Source organism: Lipotes vexillifer, unplaced genomic scaffold, assembly GCF_000442215.2.
Source record: "Lipotes vexillifer unplaced genomic scaffold, Lipotes_vexillifer_v1.1 scaffold634, whole genome shotgun sequence".
Lineage (NCBI taxonomy): Eukaryota > Metazoa > Chordata > Mammalia > Artiodactyla > Lipotidae > Lipotes > Lipotes vexillifer.
Window position 1 is genome coordinate 361,636 of NW_006781096.1, and position 11,464 is coordinate 373,099.

Sequence of the window (11,464 nt, forward strand, 5' to 3'; positions counted from 1 at the left end):
CCTTAACAGGGCCCTGATGGCAGAAACGGTTGCTGGGCCCTCCTCAGTGTCTTGGGGACACTCCCCCCTGGCCCTGGGGCACCCTCCTGCCCCCAAAGCCCCAGGCCTAAAGAGCCCTAGGCTTCATCCTCCCCCCATCCCTGTCCATCCCTCTGCTTCTCACTGTAGGACTTGGTCTCGGGGTAGAGGGACCAGGGGTCAAAGCCAACAGGAACACTGATGCCGCTCAGTGGAGTTGTTTGGGAATTTTATGACCATGCATCACTCACGCCTGTGGAGAAATGCCGTGTAAGGGTGGAAGGAGCTCTGAGTCTCTCACAAGAGGTTTTCACCCCGTGAACCGTGTTCCTGAGGTGGGTGAGGCTTCCCCCCGGTTGGGAGCCTTGCTGAATGGAATGGATGTAAGCCCACCCGACCCGAACCACTGAGCCAGGCTTTCCTCCGCCTGCGCACTCACCTACGGTGTCCGGCTTGGTGCTCTGGATGTGCAGGTAGCCGCTCTCCCTCACTAGGTTGAAGAAGGTCTTCTTTAAGGGGCACATCAGCTCCATATCCCTCTTGGTGTAGCCAAAAAGCCTCCCAAAGCGCCATCCCAGGAGAAGGGTCAGGGTGTAGAAATTTCTTAAAATGAATGCCATGTTCAAGTGCAGGCCTTTCACGTGCCTGAGGGCAGAGAAAGACCAGGGGAGGCTGGGTGGCATCAAGGATGGGGAAGCGACAGGGGCGGAGACGGAGGAGAAAGAGGTCACAGGGCTGAAGAGCACAGGGCCGGCCCTCTTTGGCATCGGCCCCCTGGGGTGACCACGTGGTGGAAGAGCAGGTCCCGGTCAGGCCTCTCCCAGGACTTGGTCCATCAGAAAGGTCTACTCCCTGACTTTCCCCTCCTCTAACTGGCCCTCTCTGCCTGGGAACCTGGCCCAGAGTCACCAATCCTGTGTGACAAGTGGAGGGAAGATCCATGTCGAAGTGCCCCAGGCAGAGCTGAATGACGGACACCCTCCCTTGTCTCCCCTGGGCCCACACATATCCTGCCTGTGTGGCCCCTGCTCCAAGGCTCAGACACTACGCCCAGGCAGGGCCTGGCATGCATAACCCGCCTCCCTGCACATCCACCTCACATGGGCGGTGCACACACACCTGCACACGTACACACACGCCTGACAGCCACCCTCACCTGGGCACCAGCTGGGCCATGTTGGTGCAGATCAGGGCTCCCCAGTCTCCGCCTTGAACACAGAATTGCTGGAAGCCCAGCCGCAGCATCAGCTTATAAAAGATCCTGGCAGTGGCCACCGAGTTGAAGCCTGGTTGTAAAGGGGAAAGAAGAACGGTGTGGGGGTCACGCCTTGGGTCCTCCCCGGCCCTCTGAGATTCCTCATCCCCCCCGCCCCAGGCTGAGGGGAGAGCAGCTCACAGGGGGTGAGAAGGAATCCTGGAGCCCAAGGGTGGGGTGGCCAGTGCCCAGAAGGTAGTGCCCCTGGTACTGGCCTTGGTGCAGGAGACAGTGAGGGCGTGTGATGGGCTCAGGCCGGTCCGGCTGAGCGTCCGTGGGCCCACGCTGCGTGCGGGGCTTAGCCGGCCTCGCTGGCCCGGAACAGTGCAGGGCCCACACGTGGACCTGCCCTGAGTGGGCAGCTCCTGAGGACACGAGAGTCCAGGCCCTGAGCCAGCTCTGGACAGTCGTGACTCGGCCCGGTCCCCCGTCTGCCACGCCCCTCACATCCTGAGAAGATGCACTGGCCCTCTGGCAATAAAATCACCCCCATTGCTTCTCTTCCCTCTGGTCTCAGACCCCTCCTTCCTCAGCCTCCTTAGGCTCTGAAGGAAGCTGTCCCAGCCGACTCCCCACCCCTGGGGCAGTGACACAGCCTGCAGCAGCCCGTACCCTTCTTGGAGGATGCCTCTGAGAAACCATAGCCAGGAATGGATGGACAGATGACTTCAAAAACATGCTCATCGCTCAGGCCATGGTTCTTGGGGTCAGTCAGGAACGGGATGATCTTATAAAACTCGTAGAAGGAGCCAGGCCAGCCATGCACCATCAGCAAGGGCTTTGGGGTCTGGCCGGAGGGCAGCTGGGGGGGCTTCACATGGATGAAGTGGATGTCCAGGCCTAGGGAGACAGAGCACAGTCAAGGTCAGGGGGAGAGGGCCCTGAGGCTGTGGAGGCCACAGTCCCAGCTCTCAGGGTAGCCAATCAGGCTCTGCACCGCCAGAGCAGGAGTGCCACCCTCGGCGCCCCCATGGCATTGACTACAGTCACCACCGCTAGTGCTGGCTGAGTGCTTACACGGAGCTCCAGATACCCGGGTAGCTCGCTCGGCCTCACAGCCACCTGCAGCGTGCCCCTCTCACGTGAGAACGTGAGCTCTGTCTGTAAGGCCGGGGCCAGGCTGCTCATGCACGGCTGGATTCCCAGAGGCCAGAATAGGTCCTGGCTCTTGGCAGCACTCAATGAATACTTGTTTAATAATTTACAAATTGTGGGGGGGAAAAAGCCCTATATATCCAGCAGTAGAGAATGAAATAGATTATAGTTTAACAGTATACTGTAATATAACACAGTCATCTAAAATGACTTCCCTAGCGGTCAGGACTCCCCGGGCGGTGCAGTGCTTAGGACTCCGCGCTTCCACTGCAGGGGGCACAAGTTCAATCCCTGGTCAGGGAACTAAGATTCCACATGCCGGGCGGTGCAGCCAAAAAGTAAATAAATAAAATAAAATGACAGTGTCGACGTGTATTGAATATAGAAATCAGTTCCGTATACATTGCTAAGTGGTAAAAGCAAACTACCAAGCCATATCCATCGTATGACCAATTTTCGTAAACAGTCATATGTATGCATATGTTTACACCGTGTGCATAGGAATTTTAAAGTCTGAAGAGATAAACTACAAGAATATAAGAAGTAGTCCCCTCTGAGCAATAGAATTTCAAGTAAATTATTGTCTTTTTTGTGTTATATGAACTTCTAAATTTTTCTACAATGGACATGTGCATAACTTTTTTTTTTTAAGTGGAGAAATTTTTTCTAAGGTAGAGTGCTGGGCACCGGATCACCATCGTGGCCAAGGGCAGGTGAATGGATTCCAGGCCCCACTAGAGTCCCTTTGATAGCAGTCCCTTCCCAGGCAAGTGGCCTGGATTGCACCTGGGTGTTCAAGGCAAACACAGCCAGGGCTGCTGGCACACCTAGAACCCTCCACCATGAGGGCTGGCACCGATAGCAAGGTCTGTTGTTTATTCATTATACAAATAATACATGTTTTCTATAGAAAACAGGAAACAAAGGTAAATCAAAAGGAGGGAAAAATCACATTGTAATCCCATGATCTGAAGAGAACATTGTGTTGTCTGTCCAACTTTTTGCAACAAATTTTTGGGGGGAACAATTTTATATTTATAGAAAAATAGTAAAGCTAGTATAGGAAGTTCCCATATACCACTACTCAGTTTTCCCTACTATTAATATCTCATGTTAGGATGGTACATTTGTTACAATGCATGAACCAGTACTGATACATTAATAACTAAAGTCCATACTTTAAGTATGCAGATTTCCTTAGTTTTTTTTTTGTTTTAATTTTTTTAATTTTATGGTGGTAAGAACATCTAACATGAGACCTACTGTCTTCCCAAAGTTTTAAGTGTATACATAGAACAGTATCATTATCTACAGGCGCAATGTCCTTCAGCGGATCCTTAGAACTTACTTATCTCCTGTAACTGAAACTTTGTACCCAGTAATTAGCAACTCTCCAGTTCGCCCACCTCCCAGCCCCTGGCAACCACCATTCTACTCCCTTTGACAATTTTAGATACATCATGAGTGGAATCATGCAGTATTTGTCTTTCGGTGATTGGCTTATAACACTGAGCATAATGTTCTCAAAGTTCACCCATGTTGTCACATATTGCAAGATTTCCTTCTTTTTTTTTTTTTTTTTTTTTTTTTTCAGTACGTGGGCCTCTCGCTGTCGTGGCCTCTCCCGTTGCGGAGCACAGGCTCCGGACGCGCAGGCTCAGCGGCCATGGCTCACGGGCCCAGCCGCTCCGCGGCATGTGGGATCTTCCCGGACCGGGGCACGAACCCGTGTCCACTGCGTCGGCAGGCGGACTCTCAACCACTGCGCCACCAGGGAAGCCCCTGCAGGATTTCCCTCTTTTTAAAGGCTGAATAATATTGGTACATACAAACAATGGAATATTACTCAGATTTCCTTAGTTTTTACCCAATGTCCTTTTTCTATTCCAGGATCCCATCCAGGACACATTACATTTATCTGTCATGTCTCCTTAGGCTCCTCTTTGGCTGTTCAGACAGTTCAGACTTTTTAAAAAAGAGATAACATAACTTTCTTTTAACAAAAATAGAACCCTACGTACATTCCATTTTGGAACCTCATTTTTTTCACTTAACAATATATCCTGGGTGTCCTTCTATGCTGCTAAATTTACTCCTGAAGTTTATTTTAGTAGGCAATTTTATCTCCTTTGGAAACACAGAGCATGATGTGAGATTATTTTTGATTCGAATTTTATCAATCACATCATTTGAGTTTAAAGTTAGAAAAAACACACATATACATCCATTCTTGTGTATGCATGGGCTATCCCTGGAAGTGTATGTTTTTGTTTAATATATTTATTTATTTAGTTATTCATTATTTATTTATTTTTGGCTGCGTTGGGGCTTCGTTGCTGCACGCAGGCTTTCTCCAGTCACGGTGAGCGGGGGCTACTCTTCATTGCGGTGCACGGGCTTTCATTGCGGTGGCTTCTCTTGTTGCGGAGCATGGGCTCTAGGCGTGCAGGATTCAGTAGTTGTGGCACGTGGGCTCAGTAGTCGTGGCTCGCGGGCTCTAGAGCGCAGGCTCAGTAGCTGTGGTGCACGGGCTTAGTTGCTCCGCGGCACATGGGATCTTCCCTGACCAGGGCTCGAACCTGTGTCCCCTGCAGTGGCAGGCGGATGCTTATCCACTGCGCCACCAGGGAAACCCCTGGAAGCGTATGTTTAACAGAAGCAGACACTGTCCCTGGGGAGGGACAAGAGGGAGACTTCCTTTTCGCTCTGTCTCCTTCTGTACTGTTTGAATTTTAAATATGTAAATTTTTAAAATTAAAAAAAATGTTAAAATATGCCCTATGGGACCCCTTCCCTTTGAGGAGGAAACGCTCTCTCGGTTGCCCTACGTGGTACCGGTAGGTTCTCTGTGCCCAGGCTGCTGGGTCAGAATCAAGAAGCCAAACTGGGCTCAAAGGGTAGCACTGGGCCTGGCCAGGGGGTGAGGGGAGGCGGTGGTCACAGCCTAGGGCCCGAGCTGAAATCGTGGCCACAGTTGAAGGAAGAACAGACAGGCTGGGAGGCTGGAGAGCTGGGTTCTGGCCCTGAACCTCCACTTCCCTGCAACTCGGGCGACTCCCCCACTCCCGTCTGGAGGTGACGGGCTGCATTCCCTGGAGGCCTCTGAAGCCCCTGAATGCCTCAGACTCTCTGAGAACAGACTAATCTGTGGCAGGAGGCCCAGGACATGGGCTGGAGCCAGAAGCTCATCACAGAACAAGGAAGTGGCAGGAACAGGGAGGCCGAATAAGGAAGCTAGTGGGGATGAGGACAGAACATCGGGGAGGGGTCAGAGGTTGAGCCTGGAGCAGCCTGGAGCACTTGGGTCAGTACAGAGACAGAAAGGACCCCGAAAAGGTCCAAAAGTGAGGGAGGAGGATGGCAGCAGAGAGAGTGACAAGGGATCCTTCTTGGGCCAAGAAGCCTTTTCCTTGGGCTGGGGAGCCAGGAAAAGAGACACGTTGAAGGCGTGCTGGGCCCAGGGCTGGGAGGTGGCCAGCTACGCACTGTGGGAGGGCGGGCAGACGGCACGTGAAGGTGGGTCCAGCAGGAGGACCCACACTGCAGGGCCCAGGGCCAAGGCCAAGCTGCAGGCCTAGGGAAGTGACTGAACTGCACACGGGTTCAGTCACAGTGGGCCGCTTCCGTGATAAACTCCACGCAAGAAACTACCCCCTTTGGAGCACTTGTACCCTGAGAAGGTTTTGTGCTATAAACACTTGATATCCTGTGATGTCATGAGGAACCCTGAGAGGGTCCAGTGGGGTAAGGCTTTCTCAAGTTTGCAAGCCTCCAGGACGGAAACAGCCCTTTAGTGCCTCTTGCCTCTGGGTTTTGGAACATGCTGTTCCCTCCTTTGGACAACCTTCCCCGCACACCTGGCAAACTCCCATCCATCCTTTAAAGTTTCAGCCTAGATGCCTCCTCTTCCAGGAAGCCTTCCCGTACACTCCCAGGTGGCATGTGGGGCTCACAAAGTTCCCGGAGCCTCTTCCCTCATAGCACCCCTTACCACATGCTATAACCACCCCCGAGAGCCTGTGAGCTGGGAAGGCAGGGACCTTGTCTTCTCTGACTGTGTGTCACAAGCAGAATGCTTGGGTATAGGAGGTGCCCTGTCAATACCTGCCAGATGGACATTGAAGAGCTGGGGTAACAGAAGGAGCTGAGTCAAACCCAAGGGAGCCAGGCATCTGGCACCAGGGATCCAAAAGGCAACCTTCGGGGCTTCCCTGGTAGCGCAGTGGTTGAGAGTCCGCCTGCCGATGCAGGGGACACGGGGTTGTGCCCCGGTCCAGGAAGATCCCACATGCCGCGGAGCGGCTGGGCCCGTGAGCCATGGCTGCTGAGCCTGCACGTCCGGAGCCTGTGCTCCGCAACGGGAGAGGCCACGACAGTGAGAGGCCCGCGTACCGCAAAACAAAAAAACAAAAAACAAAAGGCAACCTTCATAAATTACATACAAGGACCTGTAGGTACTTTGGTTAGATAAAATGGTTTAGATTCTCTTGTTAGGCTCATGACAGAAGGAATCAAAGTCCTCTAAAGTGCACAGCAACAACTGGTTTATGTTTAGAATTATTCTCCTACTTATTGAAGTTACAGAATTAAAAATTATTCTTCAACTTTCTGAAGTTACAAATTTCAAATTTAAAGCTCTTCATTAAGCATGTGAGTTCAACTTACAAATATCATTCTATATATTTCTTAATCTAGCAAATGTTGACAGTCATTCTCCAGGAACTTTTGATTAATGGGGCTGCATGTCTATACTTGCTTTATGACACTCCCCTTAAACACTGTATAATTTCAATTTCCTTTATAAGAACTTTACTTGATTTGACTAACCAGTATATCTTCCACAAGCTTTAAGTAACTCTTAGAATTTTAATAAATTAAATTTATAAATATGGTGAGGCTTAAATCTTCCAATATTGCATATAAACTCAGGAAGATTTTCATATAAAATCACAGGTCTAAATCCATGACTCAATTACCCACTTTAAATTAGTACTGAAAAGTCGTATCTGTTACTTGCAAAGGCCAAATTCTCTTAAACATTACAAATATCTAAAACTCCAAACACACGCAATTTCTTCAATACGAAAAATTATTGGTAGAGCAACCCACAGAATGGGAGAAAATATTTTCAAATCACATTATCTCACAGGGGATTAATATCCAGAATATATAGAGAACTCCTAAAACTCAACAACAACAACAAAAAACAAACAACTCGATTCAAAAATGAACAAAGGAGTAGACATTTCTCCAAAGAAGAAAAACAAATGGCCAACAGGCACATGAAAACATGCTCAACGTCATTAATCATTAGAGAAATGCAAATCAAACCCACAATGAGATACTGCCACTTCACACCCATTAGGATGGCTACTACAAAAACAAAAACAGAAAATAACCAGTATTGGCAAGAATATGGAGAAACTGGGAATCTGGTACACTTCAAAAAATATTTACTCATTTTATTATTTTTCATTCCCAAATACATATAAATGAAAACCTACTCTTCAAATGCAGGGAGGTCATTGCCTATAATGTAGTATTTATTACATTTACTTACAAAACGTTCTCATATGAAAATCAGTATGCAGCTCTTTCACACGCAGTTTTATATATACTCACACACAATATATGTAAGCAGTTAGGGCTTTTCTACTTACATATTCCTCTGGTGGAAAATTAGGAAACTGGGCAGGGAAGGTAAATACAACCTCTCTGAACATTTTTTAAGAAGATGAATTTAAAATGGTGCAACTGCTAGGAAAAACAGTATTAAGGTTCCCCCCAAAAATCAGCATAGAATTACTATTTGACTCAGCAATTTCACTTCTGGGTATATACCCAAAGAGCAGAAAGCAGGAACATAAACAGATATTTGTACACTCATAATCATAGCAATATTTTTCACAAGAGCTAAAAGGCAGAAGCAACCCAAGTGTCCACTGACGGATGAATGGATAAGCAAAATGTGCCATATCTATACCATGGGGTATTATTCAGCCTTAGAAAGGAAATTGTGAACATGTTACAACATGGATGAACCTTGAGGACATTGTGCGAAGTGCAATAAGCCAGTCAAAAGGACAAATACTGTATGATTTCATTCACACGAGATACTTAGATTCAGAATCATATTTAAATTCATAGAGACAGAAAGCAGAATGGTGGTTTCCAGAGGCTAGGGAGAGGGAGGGAATGAGGAGTTATTGCCTAATGAGTACAGAGTTTCAGTTTATTTATTTATTTACTATTTATTTATTTACTTTTGGCTGCGTTGGGCCTTCATTGCTGTGCTCGGGCTTTCTCTAGTTGCGGCGAGCGAGGGCTACTCTTCGTTGCGGTGCGTGGGCTTCTCACTGCAGAGGCTTCTCTTGTTGCGGAGCACAGGCTCTAGGCATGTGGGCTTCAGTAGTTGTGGCACGCAGGCTCAGTAGTTGTGGCTCACGGGCTCTAGAGCGCAGGCTCAGTAGTTGTGGCACCCGGGCTTAGTTGCTCCGTGGCATGTGGGATCTTCCCGGACCAGGGCTCGAACCCGTGTCCCCTGCACTGGCAGGCGGATTCTTAACCACTGTGCCACCAGGGAAGTCCCCAGAGTTTCAGTTTTGCAAAATAAAAAAAGTTCTGAAGATAGATGGCTGTGCTGGCTGGATAACAATATAAAAGTACTTACTCCACTGTGGCGTTACACATAACAATGTACACTTAATGGTTTAAATGGTCAACTTTATGTTATGTGTATTTTATTATAATTAAAAACAGACAAATCTGTAAAAATTAACAGCATGAGTTTGATTTTCTTAAGCATTTCTATATTTGATTCTAAATCTTTCTGGGGCTAAAAAAATGCTTTTCCACTTAGGAAACTATTATCTCATCCTAAATGATCTTAGGTTACTTTCCCAAGAACATTTTGAGAAATACCTTCCCTTCCAGATGAAGCTGGGTGACAACCTGTGATACTGTTGGGACAGGAGATCTAGAGCTGCAGAGACAGGACAGTTTTTATTTGGACCTTGACTGACAGGCTGAGCACCCTTGAACAGTCACAGCATCATGGACTCCAAAGCTTCAAGGAGGGGCTGATTGACCGAGGCCACGCCCAGATCTAAATCTTATCTCTATCCTCTCAGAGACTGTTCCATCACTGAAGTGGACTGTGCATTTCTTTGGTTTTTAATTTATTTATATGTTTTCCTGTTTAGCTCTAAAAGACCATTGGATTTGTTGGGATTCTGCATTATTTTTGCATCCTCGTGGCGTTATACCTTCCAAATACATCTCAGGGACCAATAATTGAATTCTGGGTCTCCTGGCTTTATCTAAGTCATGTCCAGTGTCTAAGGAAGGTTGTTTTTTTTTTTTTTCTGCCGCACTGGGAGGCATGTGGGATCTTAGTTCCCTGACTATGGATGGAACCCATGCCCCTGCGGGGAAGCGCAGAGTCTTAACCACTGGACCACCAGGGAAGTCCCTAAGTCACGTCCAGTACCTAAGAAGGCCGTTCCTGTGATATACATCCCCCTCCAGCTGGTGTCCTGGAAACATACCTTCAATCTTAGTCTTGAAGTGAGGGTATCTGTTGAGACTCTCCACCTGCTTCCTCCAGTCAAATTCATTCCGCCAGTAGGAGATGATTTTCTTCAGATAGTTGGAGTTGAAACCGTAGTGGAAGCGGCTGTCCTCCAAAGGTGGGGTTAAACGGACCTTATCAATCCTCTGGTGTAAATCCTGGAGCAAAATGCAGGACCCCAAGTAGAGAAGGTGAATGAGGCAGAGCACAAGAGAAAGTTTGTTTCCAGAAGACAGTTCCAAACCCTGCAGCCACAAGACCCAAATATTATATATTTTATAACATTATTATATTACATAAAATGTATATTATATATTTTATATTTTATTTATATATTTATAATTTGTATATTTATTTTATATTATATATATTTTATATTATTATATCCTATATATTATATGTAATATATATTATATATTAATTATATATATTAATATAGTTAATATATATGATATATAATATGCATTATATAATTATATTAATATATATTATATATAATATGTATAGCAGAGGCAAAGCAAAGTTTCACCAGACAAGGTGAGGAGACTCCTGGTCTGCACATTTGCGCTCTGGGTTGTTAGGTTTATCCCAGAAGAAACCTTCCCACAGCGGTGGCTGTTCCCCAAACATATGTTCTTCACTTTCGACTTCAGGTTTGCTTCTCATCTTTCAGTTTTTAAATGTATGAACAATACAGATCTTTAATTTATTGAGACTTATATACAGCAAGGGTTGGCAAACTTTTTTGTAAAGGGCCAGATCATAAATATCTTAGGCTTTCTGAGCTGCACCTACTCCACTCTGCCCTTGTAGTGTGGAAACAGCCATGGATGGTACATGGACAAATGGGCATGGCTGTGTTCCAAAAAAACTTTATTTATGGACACCGAAATTTGATGTCACGTAATTTCCACACATCACAAAGTATTATTCTTCTTTTAATTTTTTTCCATCCATTTAAAGATGTAAAAACTATTCTTAGCATGGGAGCTGTACAAAAGCAGGTGGCAGACTACATATAAAACAGATAATCAACAAGGACCTACTGTATAGCACAGGGAACTCTACTCAATATTCTGCAATAACCTATATGGGAAAAAAAATCTGAAAAAAAAATGGATATATGTCTATGTATAACTGAATCACTTTGCTGTACACCTGAAACTAACACAACCTTGTAAATCAATTATACTCTGATATAAAATAAAAATTAAATTAACAAAAACAAACAGGTGGGGCTTCCCTGGTGGCACACTGGTTGAGAATTTGCCTGCTAATGCAGGGGACACGGGTTCGAGCCCTGGTCTGGGAGGATCCCACATGCCGCGGAGCAACTGGGCCCGTGAGCCACAGCTACTGAGCCTGTGCATCTGGAGCCTGTGCTCTGCAACAACAGAGGCCGCGATAGTGAGAGGCCTGCGCACCGCGATGAAGAGTGGCCCCCGCTCGCCACAACTAGAGAAAGCCCTCGCACAGAAACGAAGACCCAACACAGCCATAAATAAATAAATTAATTAATTAATTAA

General features: G+C 46.7%; 1 protein-coding gene across 1 annotated transcript in view; it reads right to left on the minus strand.

Moving 5' to 3' along the window:
- EPHX1 (epoxide hydrolase 1) overlaps window positions 1-11,464 on the minus strand; it is a 27,161-nt gene that overhangs the window by 7,292 nt on the left and 8,405 nt on the right. The window contains exons 3-5 of the mRNA XM_007454472.1: window positions 1,886-2,113; window positions 1,175-1,304; window positions 458-663 (exon numbers count right to left, since the gene is read on the minus strand). Of these exons, the coding sequence (XP_007454534.1) occupies window positions 458-663; window positions 1,175-1,304; window positions 1,886-2,113 (564 nt within the window). The remainder of the gene's footprint in view (window positions 1-457; window positions 664-1,174; window positions 1,305-1,885; window positions 2,114-11,464) is intronic.